This window comes from Hypanus sabinus, chromosome 29, assembly GCF_030144855.1.
Source record: "Hypanus sabinus isolate sHypSab1 chromosome 29, sHypSab1.hap1, whole genome shotgun sequence".
In the NCBI taxonomy this organism is placed as follows: Eukaryota; Metazoa; Chordata; class Chondrichthyes; order Myliobatiformes; family Dasyatidae; genus Hypanus; species Hypanus sabinus.
In genome coordinates, this window is record NC_082734.1 from 4,779,947 (window position 1) to 4,805,878 (window position 25,932).

Consider the following 25,932-nt stretch of genomic DNA (forward strand, 5'->3'; position numbering starts at 1 on the left):
CGTTGTGACTGCTGGTGTTCTATTGGAGGACGGCCCTTTCTCCCTCCACTACAGATGAGGAAAGTTCAGCAACTTTAAGTGATCACTGTTTGTTTGTTTATCCAGAATTGATATTTTTGGACCTGATGCTCTGAGTTAATTTTAATCCAGTGGTTTGCTTTACTGTCTCCAACATGGAGGTCTTTCACCTGGGGACTTCTTGTGCCACTTTTTCCACGGGGTCTATTTTCCTTGGGGCATTTAGTGTCGAAAAGATCTATCAGGATGTTGCCTGGAACTGGGTACACCTGAGATACAAGCAGAGGCTGTGAAGACTAGAGCTTGTAACCTGGAACATAGGATATTCAGGGGTGACAAGGTGCCGAAGGTTATGGGGAGAATGGAATGGAGAGGGAAAATAAATCAGCAGAGTTGGGCTGAATGGCCTGGTTGAGCTCCCGTGCTGTATGGGTACACGTTGATAAGGGGCATGGACAAGGTTGCAGTGCAGAGTTGAGTTCCCAAGGAGGAATTGCTAAAAACAGTCATGAGTTTCAGATCAGAGGTGAGAGATTCGAGGGGTACATCGGGCAGCTGCTTCAACCAAAAGGAGCTGCCAGAAATGGTGGTTGGGGCAGGTGTATTAGCAATGTTTAAAAGCCATCCAGTTACGTAGATGGATAGGAAAAGTTTAGAGGGCTACAGGCAGATGGGACTAACTCGCTGGGCAATGCAGTCGGTGTGAGTTAGGCTGGATGCCTGTTTCCATGCTGTCCGAGTCAGAATTCACAGGAATGTTACTAGGGCTAAAAAGATATGGTAAAACACTCAATGTATTCTCTTGATTATTACAGATTATAAACTATTCTCATCAGTTTGTTCGTTAATTAAGGGCATGATGTGGAGGGAAATTATTTCCTCTTGTGCAGAAGTCCAGAATAAAGAGATCACACAAAATTACGGTCGGGATGTCCTGAAGCCAAGTCAGAAAGCATTTCTTTACACAAAGTATGCTGGATATCTGGTGCTTTTTTTCCCACCAGCCACAACAGTTCTTTTTATTTTGGTAAGGTTGTTTACGGGAAAGAGATTGAGTGGTATCAAATCAAGATGTGTAAATTGGGTCAACAATGATCAAATAGAATAGTACGATGGGCTGAATGGACTGAGTAGTGCAGTGAGTACCTGTTCACGTGGTGTCACATCACAATGTGTTCCTATTTGATTTGGCAGAAACTGATGCCTATCATGAGACACGCTGTTGTCTTGCTCAGGGAGGTGACTGTGTATCGCTGGCCTGATAGTTAAGCAGAGTTGGAGAATCTTGATACAAACAAAGACAGGTGTTCATTGAAGTTTCTCAGCAGTTTGATGGGCCACTAATATGAGGAAATCTTTCCCCAATGAGGAGCTGAGAAGATGGAGTACGTCTGCCACACTGCATGGTACACCACTACCATCTACTGGACAGTAGCGGTAGTGCCTCTTCTGACAAAAGGCATCGTATGGAAAAAATATTCTCTTTAGATGTAATTAATTTTGACTTTAAATTTTGCTTCCTTTAGCTTTTAGAAATTTGATGTTTTTTTACCATCTTTTAATCCTGTCACTGTAGAAACTGGTGTGTGACTGGTAGGCTGTAGCCCTGGTACAGGTTAATGGCAGCTTAATAGGATTTGGCATGGATTAGATAGGCCAAGGGGCCTGTTTCTGTGCTGTACTTCTCTATGACTCCAACTGAAAGATAAAGTAAGGGTCAGCCAACTGTAGAGATGACTGTTGGATTCATTAAATGTGAATTGTTTAGGAAGGTTTCCCGTATATTAATGGAGAAGATGAAAAAGTTTATTTTTGTACAACTCAACAAAGTTAGTTCACCAACTCAGATAGATTAACCCGTGCATCAGGAAAGAATAAATGTATTATTGATACCAAGTACGTATGGGGGAAATTACACAGTTTTAACCAAACGAGCGTGGAACACATTAACACAAAAGCCAAGTTATTGAGACTGGATTAAATACATGAGAGTAGTGTTACAGAAGAAGCTTGTACGTTGCTGCACTTCAGTAGGACCAACCAGGGTCGGTCTGACACAGATTATGGTTGGGCACTGAGGAGTGCGGTAGAACAAAGGGATCTGGGAATACAGGTACGTAATTCATTGAAGGTGGTGTCACAGGTAGATAGGATTGTAAAGTAAGTTTTTGGGACATTGGCCTTCATAGATCAAAGTATTGAGGACAGGGGATGGGATATTATGTTGAAGTTGTATAAGATGTTGGTGAGGCCTAATTTGAGTTACAAGGTAAGATTTAAAATTGTTAGGGCTTTATTCCTTGGAATGTAGAAGATTGAGGGGAGATTTGATAGAGGTATATAAAATTATAAGGTAAATGCATGCAGGCTTTTTCCCCCTGAGGTTGGGTGGGGCTACAACTAGAAGTTATGGGTTAAGGTAAGGATGAAAGTTGAAACATTTAAGGGGAACATCAGGGGGAGCTTCTTCACTGAGGGTTGTGAGAGTGTGGAATGAGCTGCCAGCACAGGAGGTGTATGCAAGCTTGATTTCAACATTTAATGGAAGTTCGGATGGTAGGGTTACAGAGGGCTGTCGTCCAGAACAGGTTGATGGGAGTAGGCGCAGTCTAGAGCTAGTCTGCCGTACTTTTCTGTGACCCTGTGCTAGCCAGGGCTAATTTACTTCAGATTGCTGAACTTTCTGATGGCCTGAAAATTGGGATTTGTCAACCAAGTTAAATATTAGCTAGGCTGCACCCCTAGTTGGAGTGTAAATGTGTGTGGAGAGGCAGGTGCTTATTGAATGGGGAGTGGGGTGCAGTTTGTGAGAGGTTTTGAAATGTGGGGTCTCAATTGTGACAGTGGCTGCAAGGTGAGGTGGCCTCTGCCTCGAGTCCTATTGGTGAGTGTTCACTGTGCAGATGTCATGCAAATGGGACTCTCTTCTATTTGTGATTTAAAAACAAGAACTGGGATACTATCAGGATGCAGTCTCATTGGGGTTCGATAAGATTTTACTTTTGAAATCACCACATTTTTACTCTTGGATTTTTGGAAGTTACCTCTGCCTTTCCCAGCTGGTGTTAGATTTGAAGAGAGCACTTGGAGTTGTAATAGTGGGACCCAGGTGATGTCAGAATCACCCTGGACATTGGGAGCAAGCTTTGTGGGTAAATGAATATAAACAGTGGATTTTCCTTTTTCGGTTCTGGGGTGTTGGTACTGCTGCTTTGGGGTGGAGTTTAGTGACTGCTATTTCTATCAGTGTGTTCCCTTAGCTGTAGCTGGTAACAGTAACTTGCCAACATTACTGACTCCTTACTTGCTGTATATTCCTCTTCCCAATGTAGGTTTGTCTGCAAGAACAATGGGGTCCTGTTTGAAAACCAGCTTCTCCAGATTGGAATAAAATCAGAATACAGGCAAAACTTGGGTGAGTGACTGAGACCCTTTCCTTCAGCTTAATGGTCCTTGGTTGGGATAAACTACTGCAGTTTCTGGGATTTGCTCTTGCAGTTTACTTGCAACGTCACAGTCCCTTTTGTGGTGAAAACATGCATTCAAGTCGGTTTATTCCTTCTTCCCCAAGCTTTATTCTCTCGATTTTCTCGAAAGCACTGCCCTCCTGCAGCATGCTTCTAAAAGCCATTGTATAGAAATAAGACTTTGGCGGAGTACTTATTTTGCGATACAGCATGGTAACAGGTCTTTCCACCACAACAAGCCTCTACTGCCCAATTACACCCATGTGACCAATTAACTTCCTAACCTGAACGTCTTTGGAATGTGGGAGGAAACCCGCACATTCATGGGGAGAACATACAAACTTCTTACAGCCAGCAGCAGGAATTGAACTGGGTTGGTGCTGGTTTGCTAGTGTTACACTAACGTGCTGTCCATTATCACAGAGTGTGGGAGTAATACCCCACATCTCCATCACAGGGTACGTCTTCCTGGGATGTCGCAATGTCACTTTAATAAAGCCATTTGAGGTCTGTTAAAATAAAACAATCTTTTGGCCCTGAGTGGATTGCTTGCTTATAGTCTTGAAGATCAAATTTCTTCATGAACAGGTTTTTTTTATTTCTAAACCAACTTTTTGTGCGACTTGGTCATCAAAAGCACTGTTACTTTCTTGTATCTATACATCTAGGTCGAATGTACCTGTTCTTTGGGAACAAGACGTCCGTCCAGTTCCTCAACTTCGCAGTGAATGTTAGCTGTCCTGGCGAGCTGCAGAATGATATCCTTTTTGATTTTGTTCGGCAAACGAAGGGGAGTACTTTTCTTTTCAACTTGAATGGTTCAGTGGTTCCATTTAATATCAGAGAATTTATACAGTGTACAACTTGAAATTCTTACTCTTCACAGACATCCACAAAAACAGAAGGGAATCCCACAGAATTAATGACAGAAAGAAAAATATTAAGCCCCCTCTCCCCACCCCCACATGCACAAGCAGCAACAAAGCATCAACCTCCCCCTCCCCAACCATTTCAGCAGCTCCCACCACCCACCAAGCAACAGCAAGGCCCCCAAAGAGAGAGACCATGATCTGCAGACAAACAAAAACCATTATTTACCCAATAATTTGATGTGCCACAGGCTCTGTCTCTCTTCCTCTCTCATTAACAAGGGACATAGAGATGTCGCCCATTGCACAGGGGAGACCAACAAACAGTCGCTGTTATGGTGTTGCAGTCTGCTGTATCACTTTTTTATTCCGAGAGGGTGTGAAAGGATCAAAAGGAGGATTTACAAAAAGTGTCTATTACCTCATGGATGCATCAACAAAGACTGGCAAAAGTATCTGTGATTAGTTAAAAGATTCTTGGGTGGAGAGTAGGGAGAATCTAGAGCAGATGAGGTAAGGGAACACTGAAGAGGCTCCCAGATGTTTGATGGGATTTGTCAGGATAAGAAATTCATTGGTCCTGAAGCAGAATTTTAATCTGAAAAGTCAATCATTCCTTTCCTCCTACTGATACTCCTCAACCTGCTGAGTTCCTCCAGCAGGTCGTTGATAAGAAATTGCTCCCACTGTTAAGTTGGGGAGTAACTAGAGCTGAGTTGAACATAATTTACCAAAGGAGGAAAAATTAATTTATAATTCAGCAAGTTTCATTTCCGGGCTTAGGGCTATCCCGTAAAAACACAGAACAACAGAAATGCCAACATAAGCTGCAAAGACCTCCTCGCTGGGAGAGGAAGAATCTTTGCCTAGGAGATGTATGAAGTTGTACGGTGAAAGCAGAAGCCACAATGGCTAATCAGCCTTTTACCAGCCTATGCCCCAGGAGGCACGATGAGCTTAAGAAGTTGTTTTAATTCTGAATGTATTGCCTGAAAAGGTTGTTGCAACAGATCTGTTCATGAGAAATGGAACAATAATTGCACCACTTTGCAAATCGTGTTAGAAGCATAACAGAAATGATGGCTATTGGTTTAAACCAACCATCGGGACAACTTCCACCCTGAAAAGCAAGGACAATTGGCATCCCCTTCAAACTGAAGACGCTGGACAGCGCAGATCGTGCTTCAGCGAGACTTCGGAGGAGTCGGTGCGCGAAGGAGGCGTGCATTCTAATAACGAGTGACCGTCTTAGTCGCTTTTCTTGTGATCGCAAGACCCTTTTTGACATTGTTAATGTAGAATGCTGCAAGCCCGGTTTTTTTTTTGGCAGACAGCAGGGGCAGATGGTGGGGAGCTGCATAGCCTTGCTTGTAGCAAGACGTAGGTCTCGAGTCGCAGTGTCGCCTATTTACAGCCACCAGGAAAGGGTGTCAGAGCCAGTGTGCTCCACCAGGGCGGTGTGGCAGTGTCCAGGCTGGAGTTGATGCTGCCCCAGTATTTTGCTCGGCAGAAGACAAGCTCTGTTATGGTTGACTGTAGATTTCTGTGGCATTCGTGGACTCAGAGTCTAGCTGGGGTGATCAGTGATTCTCTTTATACAGTCATGTAGTGTCAGGAGTCTGTCATGGAGAATCAGAATCAGGTTTATTATCACTGATATGTGTCATGAACTTTTGTGGCAGTAGTGCAGAACTTACAAGTACTCTAAATTACAATAAGAAATACAAAAAATTAGTGCAAAAATAGAGGTAGTGTTCATTGGCTTATGGATTTATTAGAAATCTGATGGAGATGAAGCTCTTTGATATTGCGGCAATTGGCTTGCAAACGTTTCACCACTTGTCAAGGTGACATCCTCTGTGCACAGTTGTTGTTGTTTCTCTCTGGGAATGCTCGTGTTTATATAGACCCCTGTTCACTTGTCTCTATCCTGACTGGCTATCCCTTCAGTTGACCTTTTGAATTCTATTGGCTTGTGTTACGTTGGCCCTTTCATAGATGGCGTCTATATCAATACGTTTGTTAATGGAGTTATCAGAAAGGAACCACACTTCTAAAAATTCTCTTGCCTGCTTCACGTACACCTGCGCCAGAACTGCCACTCTGTCCCAGTTGAAATGACATCTTTCTCAATCTTCAGGTACCCAGATCAGCAACAGTGGATCATGTCTCCATACCACCAATCTGTGTTCCCGTAAACAGTTTAGCTGTTCCTAAAACGTTGAGTGTCTCTTCAGGCTTCTTCTCCCTGATGGTATCAATGAGAAGGCTACATGTCCTAGATGCTGAGGATCCTTAATGTTTGAACTGTATCCATTGAGTCCTCTTAGAAAAGAATTGGAAGAAAATACAGCAAGTGCATGCTTCAGTGTAGATGCCACGATAGGTTCCTTAACACTGGTCACAGCTGAATCTTCAGGCTAAGCCCGTGGAGCCCATTGTGGAAGGTGGAGCACAGGTTCAGCAAGTGATTAACATCGAGTGCTTATCTGATTTCACCGAAGCCCCATTGCTCAACATTCAGTTCAGGTACTGGCTTCTTCATGTTACCCACTTCTCGCTGTTTTGTAAAACCTCTTGCTTTCTCTTTTCCTCTGCTGCTCTGTCCCCTGCTCTCCTCACTCTGTTCCACCATGCACCCACCACACTCTGCAACCCCTCTCAACGACAAGAATCATTCAGGTTTAGTCAAGCTTTCTGCTGCCTTGTGCCATATTTGCCATTTAACTGGGCAGCAAACAAATTGGAAATTGAACAAGATAGAATATTCTAATGACCCAGAATAAAACTAATTGTGCTTTGTAAGTTCCCATCAACGTGTTCACTGGATTAGCAAAGCATTTGTGGGTCATTTCCACTGTTATTAACTACTGTGTAGCTGTAGCACATTCCTCATTACAATTATAGAGCTGTTAGTTCATTGAATGCCATTCAGCCCATTTGAATCATTATTTATTTGTTTAGAGATACAGCACGGAACAGGCCCAATGAGCCTCCCTGTCCAGCAACCCACCTGTTTAACCCTAGACTAATCACAGGCAATCTACAATGACCAGTTAACCTACTAACTGGTAGGTCTTTGACTGTGGGAGGAAACCGGAGCAGCTGGAGAGAAAACACACGGTGTACGGGGAGGACATACGGACTCCTTACCAACAGTGTGGAATTGAGCTCCAACTGGTTGAGCTGTGATAGTGTCTCACTGACCGCTACGTTACAGTGGTGCCCCTGCCTCTGTAGATCAATCCATGCCTGCCCACCTTCATCAGCTCAAGTTCTTCAGACCCTTTTTATGTTTCTTCCTTATTATTTGCTTCTGTGAGTTTCACCTGAGGTTTGAATTTACTAGTCTGTAGATGCCTGGCACCTCCTGGGGTCACTGTTATACAAGTGCAGAGCATGAATGACAAACAGACCTGTGGGCTTAAACGATTTTAGTGGGTCGTGTTGTCCACTGTACAGGCTGGGCAGCAACCAGGCCCACTGAAACGAGAACGTGCGTGCTCGAAACCCCACACAAAAAGAGAGAGCCTCCTGTGGGTAGGAACCCCACAATCAGTCGACCCCATGTGTACTTGCCACGTTCTCACAATCGATCTGATACGGTTCAGGCATCACCACTTGCAGGTTCCTCTTTGTCCCACACCATCCCAATTTCGGGAAAGTTCCGCTGGTCCTTCATGATCACTAGGTCTCCATCCAGGAATCACTTGCCCACCAGCATTGATGTACTGTACTTCCATCAGTAGACTGCAGAGTTCAAACAGGTGCCTTCTCAAGGGAATTGGCAGCGGACAATAAATACTGGTTTGTCTGCGAACCCCAGATCTCAAAATGAGTTCCTGCTGAACTTGCCCTGAAAGAGAGCTGAAGATTTGTCCCCTGTGTTGACGAACATTAGAACATCAAGGAAAGCCAGCAGCAACTTCCAGCCACACATCTCCAACCAATCTGGGATAAGACCTTTCTGTACTTGATGACTTTTTCAATTTTAATTGCAGCTGCCCTTTCATTTGCTCTCCTTATTAACACAAAATGCCAGAGGAACTCAGCAGGTCGGGGTTGCTGAGGGGGATATACAGTCAACATTTTGGGTGAAGACCCTTCATCCAGCTCTTTATTCCTCTCCATAGATGCTGCCTGATCTATTGAGTCCCTCCAGCATTTCATGTGTGTTTCTCTTGAGTCTCAAGTTCAGTTGCCCATTAATTCTCCTACCTCCCCTGATTATGATGTTTTGCCACAATCTTCTTCCTTGGTAAAGACAAAGAACTCAATTGCAGCTCTGCTAGCAACACCTCCTTTGCACTCAGCCAGCCTTTCTCCTCTTACTACACACTATTGGTATGACTAGAAGACACAGCTGTGCAGCATAGAAACATGCCCCATGCATTGCAAACATCAAGTATCCACCTGCACTTGGTCCGTAGCCGTCTGTCAATCTGGTATTAGAGATTTCAACCCTGGGAGAAAGACACTGTCTACTCCTACATTCCTCGTAATCTTGTGAACCTCTATCAGATCTCCCCTCAGGCTTTGCCGCTCTGAAGAAAACAGCCCAAGTTTATCCAGCATATGCCCTCTAACCAGGAAGCATCCTGATAAACCTCTTCTGCCCCCGTCCAAAACCTCAATATCCTTCCTAGAGTGAGGCGACTAGACCTGTACGCAATGTTCCAGATGTGGCCCAACCAGAGTTTTATAAAGCCACAACATAGCTTCCTGACCTTTGAACTTAGTGCCTTGACTAATAAAGGCATCATACCTTACGAAACCCCCTATCAACCTGTGTAGGCACAATTTACTTGGACCCAAGATCCCTCTGCTCAGCAGCACTTATTAAGGATTTTGCCCTTAGCACTGTACTGTCACTTTATGTTTGACCTGACCAAAGTGCAACACTTCACGTGTCCTGGTTAAACGCCATCTGCTAATTTCTTCACTAGTATCTGCTCCTGATCTTTGCCTTAAGTGCTTATCAGAATTCCATGTTATGCCAACAGCTGTTCACTTCTCTTTTGTTATTTTCCTGTCTGATTCCCTTGTCTGTTCACTATATTTAGCTTGGCTCTCACATTTCATCCCTGTAAGATGGTGTGAAGGTCCTCTGCAACAGACCTTGAACCCAGGCCTAAGAGGAGAATGACGACACTTAATCCAGTGATGAATCCCATTTCCCTGAAGTCTTTCATGACACTAATTTATACATTATTGTCATTGTTGAAATCCTTTTCCTTTGGTAGGTATGGTGGAACCTTGCAAAATATCACCCTAAAACTGCCCATAACTGTCAACAAGTTTTTCCAGCCAACAGAGATGGCGTCGGAAGATTTCTTTCAGCGTTGGAGACAGCTCAGCAGGTACAGGAAGAATCATTTAGATTCAGATTAGTTTATATCTACTCAGAAGCAGAATCAAGTTTAGTATCACTGGCATGTGTCATTGTGAAATATTGTTATTTATTTATATATATATAATATCTGCATATCTATCAGGTATGGAGAGTTTGTGCATGGGAAATGTTTTTAGATGGCTTGGCTATCTTATATTGTTACTGCCCTTACCTGAGCAACTCAATATTGGCAAGGACATAGAACAGTACAGAATGTAAGGGCTCTTCAGCCCGTGGTGTTGCAGGCAGCCTGTGTTATTTATAGAACGTTTTGTCTTAGTCCCCAGCAGGAAGCTCAGAAGATCTTCAAAGCTAATCACCCCATGGACACAGAGGTCACCAAGGCTAAGGTAACATTTCTTCTCTCCTTTCACGACTCCAAATAAAAATTGCTCATCTTTGCAGGCAGGCAGACTAAGAGAACAAACTGTGCCAACCAGGGAAGTCATGGAAGGCGACAGACCAAGTGTGAGTAAAAGGGATTAGTAGTCTGTGGTTGGCATGGGTAGGGCGGTGCTCAGTGACTCGAGTCTCCTATCCTCCTAAGCAGCAGTGTGTATGGAAGAATAGTGTTGGATCAGCTTCTGCTGTCACCACACAACTTCTAGGCAAAGATCTCGCAGGGGTGAGATCCTTGGAGCTTCTTTGGCGTTTCTGTAGCTCTGGAATTTTACAGAATGAAGTTGCTAGCCCCATACCCAACCCTCCCCCTTTCGGAGCCAGGCTTGGGACCGTCCATGTCAGGGTTTCACGCTATTAGATTAACACCTATATATTCTTTTTCACTTCGTGGATGGGATCTTGAGCTCCTTCTTTATCCAAGAGGAAGGTGTCTCAGCCTTCCCTGCTTCTCTAATCTCTATATGACTTCATATCCCAAAACCCCTGCAAATAAAAATGTAGCGGCACCCTTGATCGCATGATATCTTATTCCTTCACGGTGTTCTGAATGTAAAATCGCAAGTCACCCTGTTCTACTGTAATCCCACATCTGTGCTCACTGACGAAGGGTCTCGGCCCGAAACATCGACAGTGCTTCTCCTTATAGATGCTGCCTGGCCTGCTGTGTTCCACCAGCATTTTGTGTCTGTGCTCACTAAATAGTTTGTGGATATGTCTAGTGGTTTTGTGGTGTTCCACAGTCCTTAATATATGAAGAATCTCGATGCCTCCTCCCCTGAGCCAAATTATTTCAATATTAATTGTTCCAATCTTTTAGAGTCCTACTAGCACAGAAACAGGCCCTTCCAATCTTTCAGATTCAAGAGTAGTTTAGGGCACAGACGTAACGCTATTACAGCTTCGTTTATCAGAGTTCAGAGTTCAATCCTGACATCCTCTAAGGAGTTTGTACGCTTCCCCATGACTGTGTGGGTTTTCTCCGGGTGCTCCAGTTTCCTCCCACAGTCCAAAGACGTCCTAGTTAGTAGGTTAATTGGTCCCATGGTTAGGTTTGGGATACATCGGGATTGATGGGTGACAAGGCTGGAAGGGCCTACTCTGCTGTATCGCTGCAGGCCCTTCAGCCCATCTAGTCCATGCTGAACTGTGATTCTGCCTAGTGCCAGCGACCTGCACCTGGACCATAAACCCTCCATACCCCTTCGTCCATGTACTTCTATAAACTTAAATACTGCAACTAAACCCATATTCACCACTTCCCTCACACACAAAATGCTGGTGGAGCACAGTCCTGACGAAGGGTCTCGGCCCGAAACGTCGACAGCGCTTCTCCCTATAGATGCTGCCTGGCCTGCTGTGTTCCACCAGCATTTTATGTGTTGTTGTTGTTGTTTGAATTTCCAGCATCTGCAGATTTCCTCGTGTTCACCACTTCATTTCTGTGTTTCTGTTGTTCCTGTTTGTAGGTTGATGTCTAATTCTCTCTCAAGGGGTGCAAAGGTGTTAACGTGATTTGTTTGGTAAACCTGTAAAGTGCAGAATAAAGACCTATTGTTCTCTAAGATGTTTCTAAAGCACTCCCACCTTCCAGTGGAATGAGCCAGCCAGGTCTATTTTTCAATCAAGGATCAAGTTTATTCACCGTTTACATCTATGTGTACAGTGGGTTGGGTTAACTTGGGACACAATGGGACTTATACGTACATTCTTCCTTGTGACTATGTGGCTTTCCTCTGCGTCCTCCCACAGTTGAAAGACGTACTGGTTAGTAGTTTAATTCATCATTGTAAATTGTCCAGTGATTGGGCTAGGATTAAATCGGGGTTGTTGGGCGATGCAGCTCGAAGGGCCCAAGGCCTATTCCGAGCTATATCCCAGTAAATAAATAAATGTTGGCCATTAAGTGGCTGTACCAACTAGCCAAAGTTTCATGGAAATAGTTCAAAATATATATTTTTAAAATAGACAAACTACCATTTAACTAAGTAACAAATTTAATTAAATACAGAACAAATTTGAACTACCAATATTGCCAGAGTACTATAAAACTGTATTAATTCCTAATAGTTAACGACAGGGGAAATCACCCAGTTATACTGTCATGTTCTTTTGTTTGACTGTAAATGAACAAAATCAGCTCAGGTACCTGGCTTTTAATTTGGTCCAGTAAGTTAAATTTTTTGGCTGGAGTCAAATCTTTTTGCGGCATCTTTGGAAGGGTCAGAATAAAAAAAACAAAATGATCAAAAATCACTGCTTGAATCTGCTTCTGTCCACCCAAATGGATAACATAACACAAGCACGAGAAAATCATGCTTTGTAGAAAGTGTTTGCAGTAAGCATGATGTAGTATCTAACGACCACACAAGTGCACACAAATAATGCTAGTTAGAAACTGTTCGGTAACAGTCTCCTGTCCCAAATAAGTGGCATAGTGTCACAAATAAATGAAGGGAAGCTCAGCTATTTTCTCGATTTAGTTTTTGTCCTTTAAGAGTTGTTCAAAGAAGCAGCTGTCCCAATTAACCGGAATCACTGTATTCAGAATTTGCTATGGTGTGTTGGCAACCAAAAGTCAACAACATTCTATAATTATAAAGAATAAACATTTATATAAAATATAGAGGTTAAAGTATGGATGTGATAATAATAGATAAATGCCAGCTTGTATTTATGGTGTAAACAGCTTTAGAAAAAGTGACTTAACACGCTGTAAAATGCGGTGACTGAGGTTATAGATAGAGGGGGGTGGGGTCTAACCCGAATGGCTGATCAAATTAACTACATAAAGGGAGGAATCATTTAAGTTAGCATGAAGTGCTTTTTTTTTAATAGCCCGTAGCACTTTCTAGAAGGGAGTTTTAGGGCAAGGAATTACAATGGTGAGTAACATCATAAGGTTGTGTTGTAACTTGGTAGTTTGGTCACCATGGTAGCGTAACGGCTAACGCAACGTTATTACAGCTTGGGGCCTTGGAGTTCAATCCTGGTGTCCTATGTAAGGAGTTTATACATCCTCCTCGTGGAATACGTGGGTTTCCTTCCACGGTCCAAAGATGTACGGGTTAGCAGGTTAATTGGTCATGGTAAATTGTCCCGTGGGTTAAATCGGATGGCACAGCTCAAAGAGCTGGAAGAACTTATTCCACACTGTGCCTGTAGGTAGATAGATAAACACCAGAGAGCAGCCCACAGCCTGAAACCACCTGAGACGCTCCGTAAATGGGAGCCTTTGTTGTGGGATATGCTCAGTGAGGTTCTGCAGGGGCACTTCTCTCAGTTTATTTTCTGCTTTTTCCATTCTTTCTGTAGTTGATAGGGTTCGGCACAGCTCTGCTGCAGGACGTCGACCCCAACCATGACAACTTCGTTGGTGCGGGAATCATTCACACAAAATCCATCCAGGTTGGGTGCTTGTTGCGGCTGGAACCCAACAGTCAGGCACAGGTTTGTGACATTTAGCACTGAGTTATTTAGAGCCGCGGCTGAATCAGATCAGCTTACCGCCTGTGCGTCATCTGAGAATGAGAGCTCACTAGGTGACCTCTGTTGCCTGAGCTGGGGCAGACACTTGGGCCTGATCAAAAGACAGCCTTCAGGGGTCCAGTAGCGGTGCCCTAAGTGGTTCTTGGCTGCTTCCTCCGTATCAGCAGCATATGCAGTGGAGCTGGGAGCTGGTTCATTACTGTCACGTGGACCAAAATGTAGTGAAAAGCTTTTTTTTGATGCTCAAGTGCATTGAGGGAGAACCAAAGGAAGAATACAGTGTTATAATTACAGAGAGAGTGCAGTGCAGGTAGACAAAACACAAAAGCCATGACGAGCTGGACTGAGAGGTAGCAGTTAATGTAATGTTTTACAGTGCCAGTGGCCCAGGTTCGATTCCCACCGCTGTCGTGTGTTCTCCCTGTGACTGTGCAAGGATGTTCCAGTATCCTTCCACATTTCAAAGATGTTAGTGAGTTGTGGGCATGCTGTGTTGGTGCCAGAAGCATGGCGATGCCTGCCTGCTGCCCCCAGCCCATCCCCAGTCTGTGGCTGTTGGTGCAAATGGGCACATTTCACTCTTTCCATGTACATGCGACTAATGAAGCTAATCTTATCTTTAAAGTGGTCCTATCAGACAAATTGTTCCATTCTGAAATACACTGAGCTGAACCAAAGCAGGAACAGAAAGAGAAGCTAATAGTTTTATAGTTGCAAATAAATTAACAGTGCAGGAAGACAAAATGCAAAGTCCATGATGAGGTAGATTGAGAGACTATTTACCTTGTGTTGGAATAAGTGTTGGGTAAAAATGAGGACCCCAAAGGATGGGTTTCAGTAAGGAAGGGGTGCTCATTGGCCAGGCATATTTTTAGTGGGTTTATACTGCACGACCACCTGTGTCCTGTCCCAAGGTTAGAAGTTGCTGGCTGGAATTGCTTTGCTCTCTGACCTTTCACTTCTCTCTGTCTCTCTTCGTCCACAGATGTACCGCCTCACACTACGCACAAGCAAGGAGACTGTGTCGAAGCGACTATGTGGTTTACTGTCTCAACAGTTCTAAAGTCTCCTCCATGTAACCGATCTCTTACACTATACTGTGTCTGTGTGAATCTGGGAGTGAGTGTGCGTATGTGTGTGTGCACGGGTGCATGAAGGTCTTATATCCATGCCACGTCCAGTGAAATCTTCAAGTATCATGTGACGTCCTCTTAACGACAGTATATGTTTACGTGACTGTTTTGTGGAGGTTTTCCTTCTGTTGCTATTGTGGAGGGATTTGGAAAGTTCTTTGGTACACGAGGCATCAGACTGTGCAGTAGATGGGCAGAATTGGCGTCAGGCCACAGTGAAGTCGACACAACCCCTGGCATCTCAGTCGAGTTGATGAGGGACATTTAATGATTGTAAATCTTTGCTGAAGCAAGGAGTGTCAGATGATCACTAATCTCAGAGTGAAAAGAATGGCTCCTCCCTGCTCCTGTATGCACACCATACTGCAGTGACCAGGTACAAACCAGGAAGGGTTCAGGGTGTGACACGATGGCAGCGCCCTTCAGAAATGGGGATTAGGCAATGTGCCTCTTTTGAAGTGTTTGGTGGCTCCCACTACCCCACGGCTGAATGTCCAAACGAGGCTGTCGATAGAGATTTAGGCAGGCTATTGGAGCATGTCTACTGACTGATGACCTATTCTCCAGTGAGGAGTGACTGCTGTCAGAGATGATGAGTAGAGAAGGGGAGGATTCCGAGCAGACGGTGTCCAGTATATGCAGGGTGCCTCACCATTTTCGCTTTCTCGCTGTCTTTACAGACCTCAAAAGGAGGTGATGCCCGAATACCAAAAGACTTGATGTCCCATCTCGCTGTTAATCGATATAGTCATTTCTTATATTAAAAAAAATGTATGAAGTAATTGTAAAATGTATCTGTATATAACTCTTTCTTAGAGCTGGATAGAAATACCTGTACGACCAAGTTAGTCAGTGGTCTCTTATGTTAAATTTGCTGTTTCAATGTCACCATCGAAAGTTAAAGGGTGGGCATTTTTTTATTTAACCTTTTGCTTAAGGTATTGTACATGCAAAAAGACTGGAAATTCCTGAAACTGTTCCCTTCTGCTCCTCCCTCTGGAACACGCATCATCCGTTAGTAGTTTTTGAAAACTCTCTGCTCTATGCAACTACTGCCCCTTGTCGTCGTCACCTGCAAATCCCATTCTACAGACTCTTGCACTTTTTTGCCCCCCTCTCTCTCTCTCTATCTCTCTTTCTCTCTGTTGACAGCCAGCATGAGTTCCACAGTGCTTGCTGTTGTGCATGAATACTTAATATTATGGGAATGAAATGTGACAATGGGCTGAGTTGTTCTTCTTTCCCCGCTAAGCCTGTTTTCATTACCAGCAATCGTTTTTAAACAGTTCAGAGTCTGGAAGATCCCAGGCACAACACTTGGGTTCTCACTAGATAGAATTAATCTAATACAGTGTCTTTGACAGAGGGAGATGGAGCAGGAAGGCAAAATGCACAATGCACAATTCCCCCATTCAAAAGGCTCAGTTTCTAACTTCTCATCCCTCTCTGCTCCTGGCTTTACTTGACATTTCCTACATTTTTGGGGGACATTAGGATTGGCTTGCTCATTAACCCCTGCCTCCACTTCTTTCAGCTTGCTACTTCAGTGGCATTGTCTTGTAAATGGTGGGCAAACTTGTGCTGTGCAACCCTAGATTAGCTTAACTTCTCTGCTAATAAAGAGGATCCCATCTGCCTAATGCCTGTACATAAAACTAACTCTAGCAACTGGATAACGTGGCAGTGGGGCTTCCTAGTGGGTGCTGTGCGAAATGGAGGAAGCTTATTCCTTTGCAAAGACTGATTTCTAACGATAGTACCAGTATGCTCCTGGGGGGGGTGGGGGGGTAGGGAAACCATGTTGAATGTTCACTGTCAAGTGCTTTGGACCAATAACTAATGGAGTTGCTGTGACCTTGGAAACAAATGCTTGTCAAAATGTAACCTGCAAGGGAAATACAAGAGAACAAAGGATGTGAATAAAACTCCAGCCTTGTCATTACTGTGAAACACGCACCACACCACTCCAGGCAAAATTCTCAGTGTGCACTGTAGGTTGCTTGTCGCACAGTTGAAAACTAATCAAAGGATTTTTAAGCCTCTTGCCTCTGCAGCAGGAACCTCATCTCAAGCAGGTTTAGCATTAAACCTGCGGAAGGTGGAAGAACATCTGGGGGGAGGAGGGGGGAGATGCATTTCCCTGTTACTTGTGACTACCAACCTTCCCTCCAAGCTCCTGAAACATACTCCCAGTATTGTCCTCTACTGGAGTCGGATCTCATCATGAAGACAGAACTGAGGCTAACCATTCTTTGTTAACATAGCATTACTGTATTACAGCAGAGGGCTTCAGAATGCTGAGTGCAATCCTGGCACCCTTTTTAAGGGGTTTGTACATTCTTGCCGGGGAACGTCTGGCTTTCTCCCAGAAGTCTGAAGGCGTACAAATTAGTCCTTGTAAATTGTTCCATGATAAGGCTAGGTTTAAGTAGGTCATTTGGTGGTCAGCGTGCCTTTAAGGGTTGGAAGTTCTGCACTGTACTAAATACAATTAATATTCTACAAGCACAGGCAGAGGTACCCTGCTGGTGGAACTTACAGTAGTGTGACTGCATGAGGTAACTTTAGAATTACTTATGAATTGTCTTGATATAATTTTAGTAAACTGGCCACACACCCCGCCATCTTGTCCCAGAACCATCTGATTGGTGAGTTCCAAATACTTACGGTAGTGTCAGGTAGTGCAGCTGCTGCCCTTCAGCTTCAGCAGACCTGTTTGACCCAGACCTCTGGCACTGTCAACAAGGACTCTGTGCTTTCCATAAGACAGCAGCAGAATTAGGCCATTTGGCCCCTTGAATCTGCTCCGCCATTCCATCATGGCTGATTATTATCCCTCTCAACCCCATTCCCCTGCCTTTTCCCCATAACCCTTGGCCCTATTACAAATCAAGAACCTATCAACATCCACTTTAAATATGCCCAAAGACTTGCCATCTGTGGCAATGAATGAATGTCCTTCTATTCTGAGGCTGTGCCCTCTGGTCCTAGACTCTCCCACAATAGGAGTCTCCACTCCGTCTATGCCTTTCAATATTCGATAGGTTTCAACGAGATCCTTCTTATGATGGCATGGGTTCTACTTACCCATTTCCCCTCCCTCAATTTGCAATTTGAAATTCCCAATTTATCCTCCTGGTATCCTCAGCAATGTGGCAGAAGAAACGTTTCTTCCATGCACACCAGCCCACTCCAGGAAATCCAGATAGGTTTAGTGCCACTGATAGGAAGATGGAAATTACACTGACCATTTTCCCTAAGTTCTCCATTTTCATAATTTTAAATCACAGGTTTAACCCTTCCTCCTTAGCTAGCCTGAATATACTTGATATCTGGAGGAGGCAAAACCATCTGTTATTGAAAACTACAGCGTTCCTCCTGTTCTGTTTATTCAATGTAAAGGTTAGTAGGTTAATGGTCAAATGGGTATAAATGGGCAGCACAGGCTGTTTGGGCCAGAAGGGCCTGTTACTGTGTAGTATCTCTATGTGTCTCTAAATAAAAAATAAAGTAATATTATTTTAATATAATTTAACATCAATAGCAGCACTTTCAACAATTTCAATTTGGTGCCTATTTCAGTATTATACATTTTGTCCTTAATATGTTTAAGGACAAAGCATTTTTATTTCTTATAAATGTTCAAACTTGTGTAAATATATTAGAGGAAGCAACTACTATTAAGCAGGGGTAACTGCACTGATGTTTACATGGGCAGTTTCCATTCTAAATGTAAACATGGGATACAATTTTAAAATGAGATGCTTCCATTGAAAGATTTTTTTATGTATATTTTTAATCCTCCACTATCACACTTTACCCTTGATAATAGATGTAACAATCCGCCTTTCATATCGGAATATCATGTGGGATTGGTTGTAGTGTAAGCAGTTTGCAAATTGCGGATGTCAGTGGGCAAACTTCCAGTCAGTTGACCTTGTTATCGCAGCTCATGATTTCCAACACGTCTGCTCTTATTCTCAATTATATTCTTCCTGTTAAGGTAACTTGTAAAATTAGCCCTCTGAGTCTTTGTGTCAATTGGTTAAAGGCACTTTTCAAGATGTAGATGCAAAGGCAAGAAAGTGCCCCAGTAGGACCGATGACAAGCGACTCCTTGTCGCCTTCCCCTTCTGATTATTGCGCAGCACTTTCTACACATGATTGTAAACAAAGTCCTCGTGGGGAAAAGCCCAATAGCATTCCCAATCCGGCAGAGCAACCTGTGAAAGCGTAGCCCAAGGACAGTCAACACCTTCAGGAGTATTTTACAGAAATAAATATTTCTGTTAATCTTCTGTGTGTTTTCAACAATAGTTTGGAATGAGAAAAGTTTCAGGTCTCAAGATGGTCCCTGTATTCTACCTACCGACAGGATTCCTGTGAGTGATGGTACCTGTCAGTCTTCCCATGTAATTCAGCCTTTTTTCCATTTTCAACAGGTAGTAGATGAATACTTGTAATTCTCTTTGGCATGGTCTTGATTATCTGTGTGTTCTGGTGATTGGTACGAGGGGAGGGCTGCGCTCCCTTCTGGGAGCAGTGAGGTGGAACAGCCACTTAACTGGATGTGTCTAGCAGGGAAGCTGTTCAGCAACAATAAACTAGTATGCCTTGTTTAAATGCAACATATTTACAGGTAAAGAATGGGGCACATTCTGTATCAAAGCAATTAACTTAGTGATGTGGAGCACTTTAATCAAAGGGTAGGTGTATAATATTGTGTGGCCAACAATATAGTATTTTGTCCATGTGCCTCTGGCCTTTGTTCTGTGTAAGCAGCCATACTTTTGCAATTAATGTGGTAGGAGATTGAACACATGCATATTTACATTTTGTTGTGAAGCTGAGGTACTTAATAGGTGTAGTTAAAAGGAGTACTATAAGAGTATTCTGTGTGTGGTATCCAATTCTTGCTGCTTATAACCTGCACACAAACCCTGATCTTCCTTATTACTGAACTTTTATTTTGTGGCCTGCAGAGTATATTTATTATTGGTCCTTGGGTGAAATATTGACAGCATACACAACCTCCTTTTGACCAGACTTTGGCAAACTTTTCACCACCTTAAATATTGCTGACAACCATGGTGCCCTGTAGGTGCATTCTGGAGAAGACTGTTCTGACAATAGCTTCTAATTGTGTGACCTCTACCACCAAATCAGCTAGAACGTTAGGAGAATGGATACACCAAGTGTATCACCTACACATCTCCATTCCTTCACTGTGGAAGGGACATAGAACTCCCGAACAACTATGGAAGCACCTTCACCATATCACCTCGGCTTGCCACTATTTTAAGGGAAGAATAACATTTGCCTCTTCTGCAACATCCATGTCCCATAAATAAGCTGAAACTTTCTGTCAAAACTTTGACCCTTGTGCTCCACCAATTTCAAGGCACCGAGCTGTAGGGATAGGGAGTGTGTCACACCTCACATACTCATCTCAGCCACACTTGCTTCAGTAGGGAAACAAGCTGATTTTCCTACTTCCAGTTGGTATTAAATATGTTGTCGTTCTGGTCAAAGCTTCTGTGTGGATCATCTGTCAGCTTTGCCATTCAGCCTGAGAACATCAACCCCCCCCCCCCCCCCCCAGCAAGTATTTACCCAATGTTCAGTCAATCTGGACCCGCAGCTCCCTTGCAGAGCTCTGTCTTGGGATGCAAAACCACTTTTTTCTTGTACTATCCTGCCTTTTCTGTTGTGGGTGCATGTAATCCAGACTCTTGCTGTGTCTGGTTTCTCTGCTGAATCAGCCACCAACCTGCACACATGAAAGGGGGATCTTCACCTTGCCCTGAGAAAAGCAGGGAGATTCTCCCTGTTGTGGACCCAATTTTGTCTCGCTAGGGAAGATTGTTAAATTGTTAGCTAAATTACAACAATGTTGCTTGTGGTGTCCAATCAGCTGCCATGTTTATGTCAAAAGCAAAAACTCTCCTTGACCTTTAGGATTGTCAGTACCAGGAATAGGTACGGTAGAATTAAACAATCCCGAACTGTTTTTGCTAGTTAAGTGTTGAAGCTGGGTGTGGAAAAAGTGCCTAACTCTGTCCCTTGTAATTCCTGTCCTTGGTGATCGGGAGCCCTGCCCTGGATTGTAGTGAGTGCAAATTGTGATTGTCGATTGTCAAGAGTTTAGCTAAGTTTCCTCTATTGTTATAAACATTCTGACCTCACCCAGGCACTACCAGGTACAGATGGGAACAAGATACTTCAACCCACACACCAATCAAAAATTACTCGTGATATATGGCATAAGCTCCCACGACCATGGCCCTTTCTATCAATCGCAAAGTTCTGATAGTTATGGTTCTCACTTGAACTTTCCCAGCATCCTCCTACAAGCTGAGCATCACCGGCAGACGCTTTCTGATTATTAACCTTATGGCTCTAGGGTGGGATCTTTCTGTGTATCAATTAGCTGCTTTAACTCTTGCTAGGGACCACAGTAACTGCCAGATGGTGATTAAGTGGTTTCATGTAAAATAATTTGGAAGATTTGTGAGCACGATTTTTTGAAATAAGTAAATACGGTTTGGAAACTGGTCAGCAGTGAACACAGTAATGAATCCAGAGCCGTAGGAGATCACGCTTTCCAGGCTACCTGTAAATCAGACTCGCTCTTGTGTACTGCCCACATTTGCTTTCTCATGTATTTGAATCTTCTGAAAGTTGCTATTAGGGGGGTATTCCACCCCCCCCCCCCAGTCCATCAGGCAGTGTTTATCACCATCATCCTCTGGTTCATTGACTTTGTGCCCTCGAGCCACCAGTGGAGCTGATTCCTCATTAACAGTACATCACAATTCTTTAATGTGGGTTACCTGTTTTATCTGTTAGGGAAAACCAGTGGACTCATGAGGATAGTCAGGCTCCTTTTGTCATAGTTCTGCATACATTATACTCCCAGAATCCACCTCCTGGGAAGTTGTTAATTTCTCTGGCCAATCTCTTACTTGTTTTTGCAATCATACAATTGTGATGAAAAGCCAGGTAGTTACCAGCTGCACATAACCGCGCCTGATGTGATGTCCTTCCATGATCCTTAAGGAATGAGCCTGCTTGGAGAGAACACAAATGTGTATATTCTCCTCTAGTCAACAGCATGCCAAGTTTGATGTTGGCACGGTTCAAGTTTATTTTTCACATGTACTTTGAAACCTACAGTGAAACGCTTTGTGTTAACAACTAACACCCCTTGACTGGAGAATACTCTGCACTGTATTTCAGTGACAGGGAACCTTTGAAATTCTCATTGTGATGGATGGTGTAGGGTGGTAGCATTACAGTAAGAATCACTGTCACAATGAGCTGGCATGAAATGTTTTGATTTCAGATTCAAAGAGTTGTGGCCATCCCACATCACCCCATGCTGATCCTTGTCACGTTTTCTACAGTTGTAGAGGGGGTACTGGTTCCCTGAACAAGAGAGAAAATGGACCGAGAAGAGGACACTGGAATTATAGTGGAAGGAAAGTGCACTTGGTGATGTGAGAACTGCTTGGGGTGCAAGGGTATGGGGCAGGGAACAGGGATAATATCAGGGGCTGGATTGAATGTGGGTGGGCTGGGGTTTGCAACAGAACAAGAAGAGGTTTTGCAACTGGCCAGATGGAAAATTGAGTCGATCAGGATAATTTGTTTCTGCCTCCCATCCAAGATGCATGTTGAGTGAAGGCAGAAGTGAGTGCTTGCTCTCCCCCCCCCCCCCCCCCAGGCTGTGCATCATTGACTTAGACAGCAGGTAATTCATTTCATACAGTAACTGTGGCCACAGTTTAAGTATCAACACATGGGAAAGTGTGGTAGCGTAATGGTTAGTACAACACTTTACAGTACCAGTGGTGTAAGGAGTTTGTACATTCTCCCTATGACAGTGTGGGTTTCCTCCAGGCGCTCAGCTTTCCTCCAACAGACCTAAATCATAACAGTCAGTAGGTTAATTGGTCACTGTAAATTGTCCTGTGATTAGATCTGGAGATTGCTGGGCAGTGCAGCTTGAGGGGTTTGATTCTGTGCTGTATCTCAATAAATAAAAAAATGTAACAGTGGTGATTTAGTAGTGCCTGTACCTCCGGGGTCATGTCGTTTGGGAGAGAAGACTGGATAAAATTAAGAGGGGATATGTCCATCTGATCCAGAGATCACCCGAGTACCAGTACAGCTGAATACATATTGAAATATTCTGTTACTATGCAATCACTTGCATTAGAGGAGTGGCTTCTAACATTGTGTATGGGTGTTATGTGTGCAGCCATGTACACCTGAGAGGTGATCCTCATCAGTGTTAAATGACAAATGTTTAACTGAAGAGATGTAAGATGAAGAACAGTATTTAGATAAAACATTGACATTATGATCGACCTCTGTCTCTGCTTATTTATTTTGTTGCAGTTGGATGGTTTATACCCAGGGAATGGATGAAGACTGATTCAGAACAATGAGTGGTGTGGGGCACAGGCCAGGGGTGTTACTGGAGCAGAACTGGGCTTGCATATCATCTCCACTACATTACTAGCTAACCAACACATTTCACAGTGCTGCAGTCAACAGGAGGAAGAAAAAGACAAATCTAAGTAAAAAAAAATAAATTAAGGGAATAAATCTTTTTATCAGTTTCTCATTGATTATGGATGCAGCATAGAATTTAAAACATTCCATCTGGAATTCTAGAATTGAGTAAGATGTACTTTTTGCATTCCCAGTGCTACTGAAAATTCAATAGTTAGATCCAAGTATGTTCTATTTTAAAAGTTTGTGGCTTTTGAGGAGGACAGCTAGGTTTCTGCCAACTAGTGACAGAGGGATCATTGTTCAGCACCAGTAGCATGACCTTGTTTATAATTGTTAAATAGTTATAGCTCATCCCCTGCACTTGACACACAGGAGAGTGAATGTGATCATGGTTTAAAGCAAAAGTTCTTGATCTTTGAACAACAGTATGAAAGCTGTTGTCGGAGGCAAAGGACAATGGAGAAACAGCAGAAATACTGTGGCAATTCGGTGACACAGCAGTCCTGATGAAAGGAAGGTTTTTCTTTTGACAGTCACTGCTTGACTGGCTGAGTTCTTCCAGCATCTGATGTTGTTTCAGATTCTATTTGCCCAATACTGAACCAATGTAGAACTATAACTGGATACACTGGACACCAAAGATTAGTCTTGAATACTCTTTGGTGTACTTTATGGATTTCAGACTACTGATCATGAAAATCACCATGAAATTCCCCTTTCATGCACCATTTTTAAAAAATTGCCTGCATGTGTTATTTCAATTCATAATTTGTCAGAATAACATGCCAAGATTAAGGTAGGTGTTTTGTGTTGATCCACAAATCATACAGGTTGTCAATGATGGACAATTCAAAGAACTAATAGTAGGACTGGAGAAAATCACGGGAAGTGCATTCAAACGTGTTGAAAATTTTCTTGGCATCTATAGAGCACCAAACTACAAGAAGCTTCAAGCAAACAAAACCATGAAGTGCAACATGTCACTAAAGATTCATTTTCTGCATTCCCATTTAGACTTCTCCCCTGCAAATCTTGGTGCTGTCAGTGATGAGCACGGTGAAAAGTTTCACCAGGACTTTCTGGTCATGGAGAAATGGTATCAGGGTAACCGAAATCCATCAATGCTGGCTGATTATTGTTGGACACTTTAATGAAAGGCCTCAGACACTGAATACAAATGAAAATTGCCAAAAGGGCATTTTTAGTTTAGCTGAACTATTGTAAAGCATCAGCACTATTACGCAATTACATGCATTATATTCAATAAAAGTTAAATTTCTTGTTTCACCAAATTACTATGTGATACAAGTAATCGGAAATTATATTTGTGTTTAGCTTCAAGCCGTCTATCATAAAAAAAAATCAAAGGAAGCAACACTTAAAAAAATTTGTTCTCAGTGATATTGGAGAAACAAGGAAATCATACTTATACATGGATCAGGCTAGCAATGTACAGGAATAAAATGTGTATGTCACATTTAGGATCCTGATGGAGGATCTCGGCCTGAAACATCAACTGTTTATTCCTCTCCATAGGTACTACCTGAATTCTTCCAGTGTTTTGTGCATGTTGCTCTGGATTTCCAGCATCTGCAGAATCTCATTTTTAGATTGAGCTAGAACTGGACTAGAAGGGTTAAATAAAGAATGTCTTCAATTGGATCTGAAGTTCAAAGAGATGGTAGAAGATATAGGAAGGAATGTAAGGAAGAACTTTTTGTGAATGGAGAACTTAGTGTTTGCCTACAAGGATGGAAGAACTCAGCATTAAACAGGGCTTACGATAGGGAAATGAACCAATAGAGAAAATTTTTTGGAAAAAAGTGGGGAAATGAGATGGGTTCCTCTACAAAAAGCTTGCATAGACAAAACCTATTCATACATACAACGGTGAATTTTGTGTATTTCTGTGTTGAGGAGATTGACAAGGCAAGACACTGATTGTCTGGGTGACTTTGCAGAAAAATAGAAAACCTACAGCACAATACAGGCCCTTCGGTCCACAAAGTTGTGCCGAACATGTCCCTACCTTAGAAATTACTAGGCTTACCTATAGCCCTCTATTTAACTAAGCTCCATGTACCTGTCTAAAAGCCTCCTAAAAAACCTTATCGTATTTCCCTCGCATTGCCAGCAGCTGACTATCCACACAATCAATGCCTCTCATCATCTTGTACACCTCTATCAGCTCACCTCTCATCCTCCTTCGCTCTCAAGGAGAAAAGGCTGAGTTCACTCAACCTGTTCTAATAAGGCATGCTCCCCAATCCGGGCAGCATCCTTGTAAATCTCCTCTGCACCCTTTATAACCATATAACAATTACAGCACGGAAACAGGCCATCTTGGCCCTTCTAGTCCGTACCGAACACTTACTCTCACCTAGTCCCACCGACCTGCACTCAGCCAATAACCCTCCATTCCTTTCCTGTCCATATACCTATCCAATTTTATAAATGACAAAATCGAACCTGCCTCTACCAATTCTACTGGAAGCTCGTTCCACACAGCTACCACTCTCTGAGTAAAGAAGTCCCCCCTCGTGTTACCCCTAAACTTTTGCCCCCTAACTCTCAACTCATGTCCTCTTGTTTGAATCTCCCCTACTCTCAATGGAAAAAGCCTATCCACGTCAAGTCTATCT

The 25,932-nt window shown here is 43.2% G+C and overlaps 1 protein-coding gene across 2 annotated transcripts in view; it reads left to right on the forward strand.

Annotated features, from left to right (window-relative positions):
• Nucleotides 1–21,488, forward strand: part of ap2a1 (adaptor related protein complex 2 subunit alpha 1) — a 108,222-nt gene extending 86,734 nt beyond the window's left edge. For both annotated transcript variants that reach the window (XM_059953456.1, XM_059953457.1), the window contains 7 exons: nt 3,351–3,433; nt 4,154–4,243; nt 6,760–6,883; nt 9,598–9,714; nt 10,027–10,096; nt 13,461–13,595; nt 14,620–21,488. In XM_059953456.1, the coding sequence (XP_059809439.1) occupies nt 3,351–3,433; nt 4,154–4,243; nt 6,760–6,883; nt 9,598–9,714; nt 10,027–10,096; nt 13,461–13,595; nt 14,620–14,697 (697 nt within the window). In that variant the 3' untranslated portion in view covers nt 14,698–21,488. The remainder of the gene's footprint in view (nt 1–3,350; nt 3,434–4,153; nt 4,244–6,759; nt 6,884–9,597; nt 9,715–10,026; nt 10,097–13,460; nt 13,596–14,619) is intronic.
• Nucleotides 21,489–25,932: the final 4,444 nt, after the last annotated feature.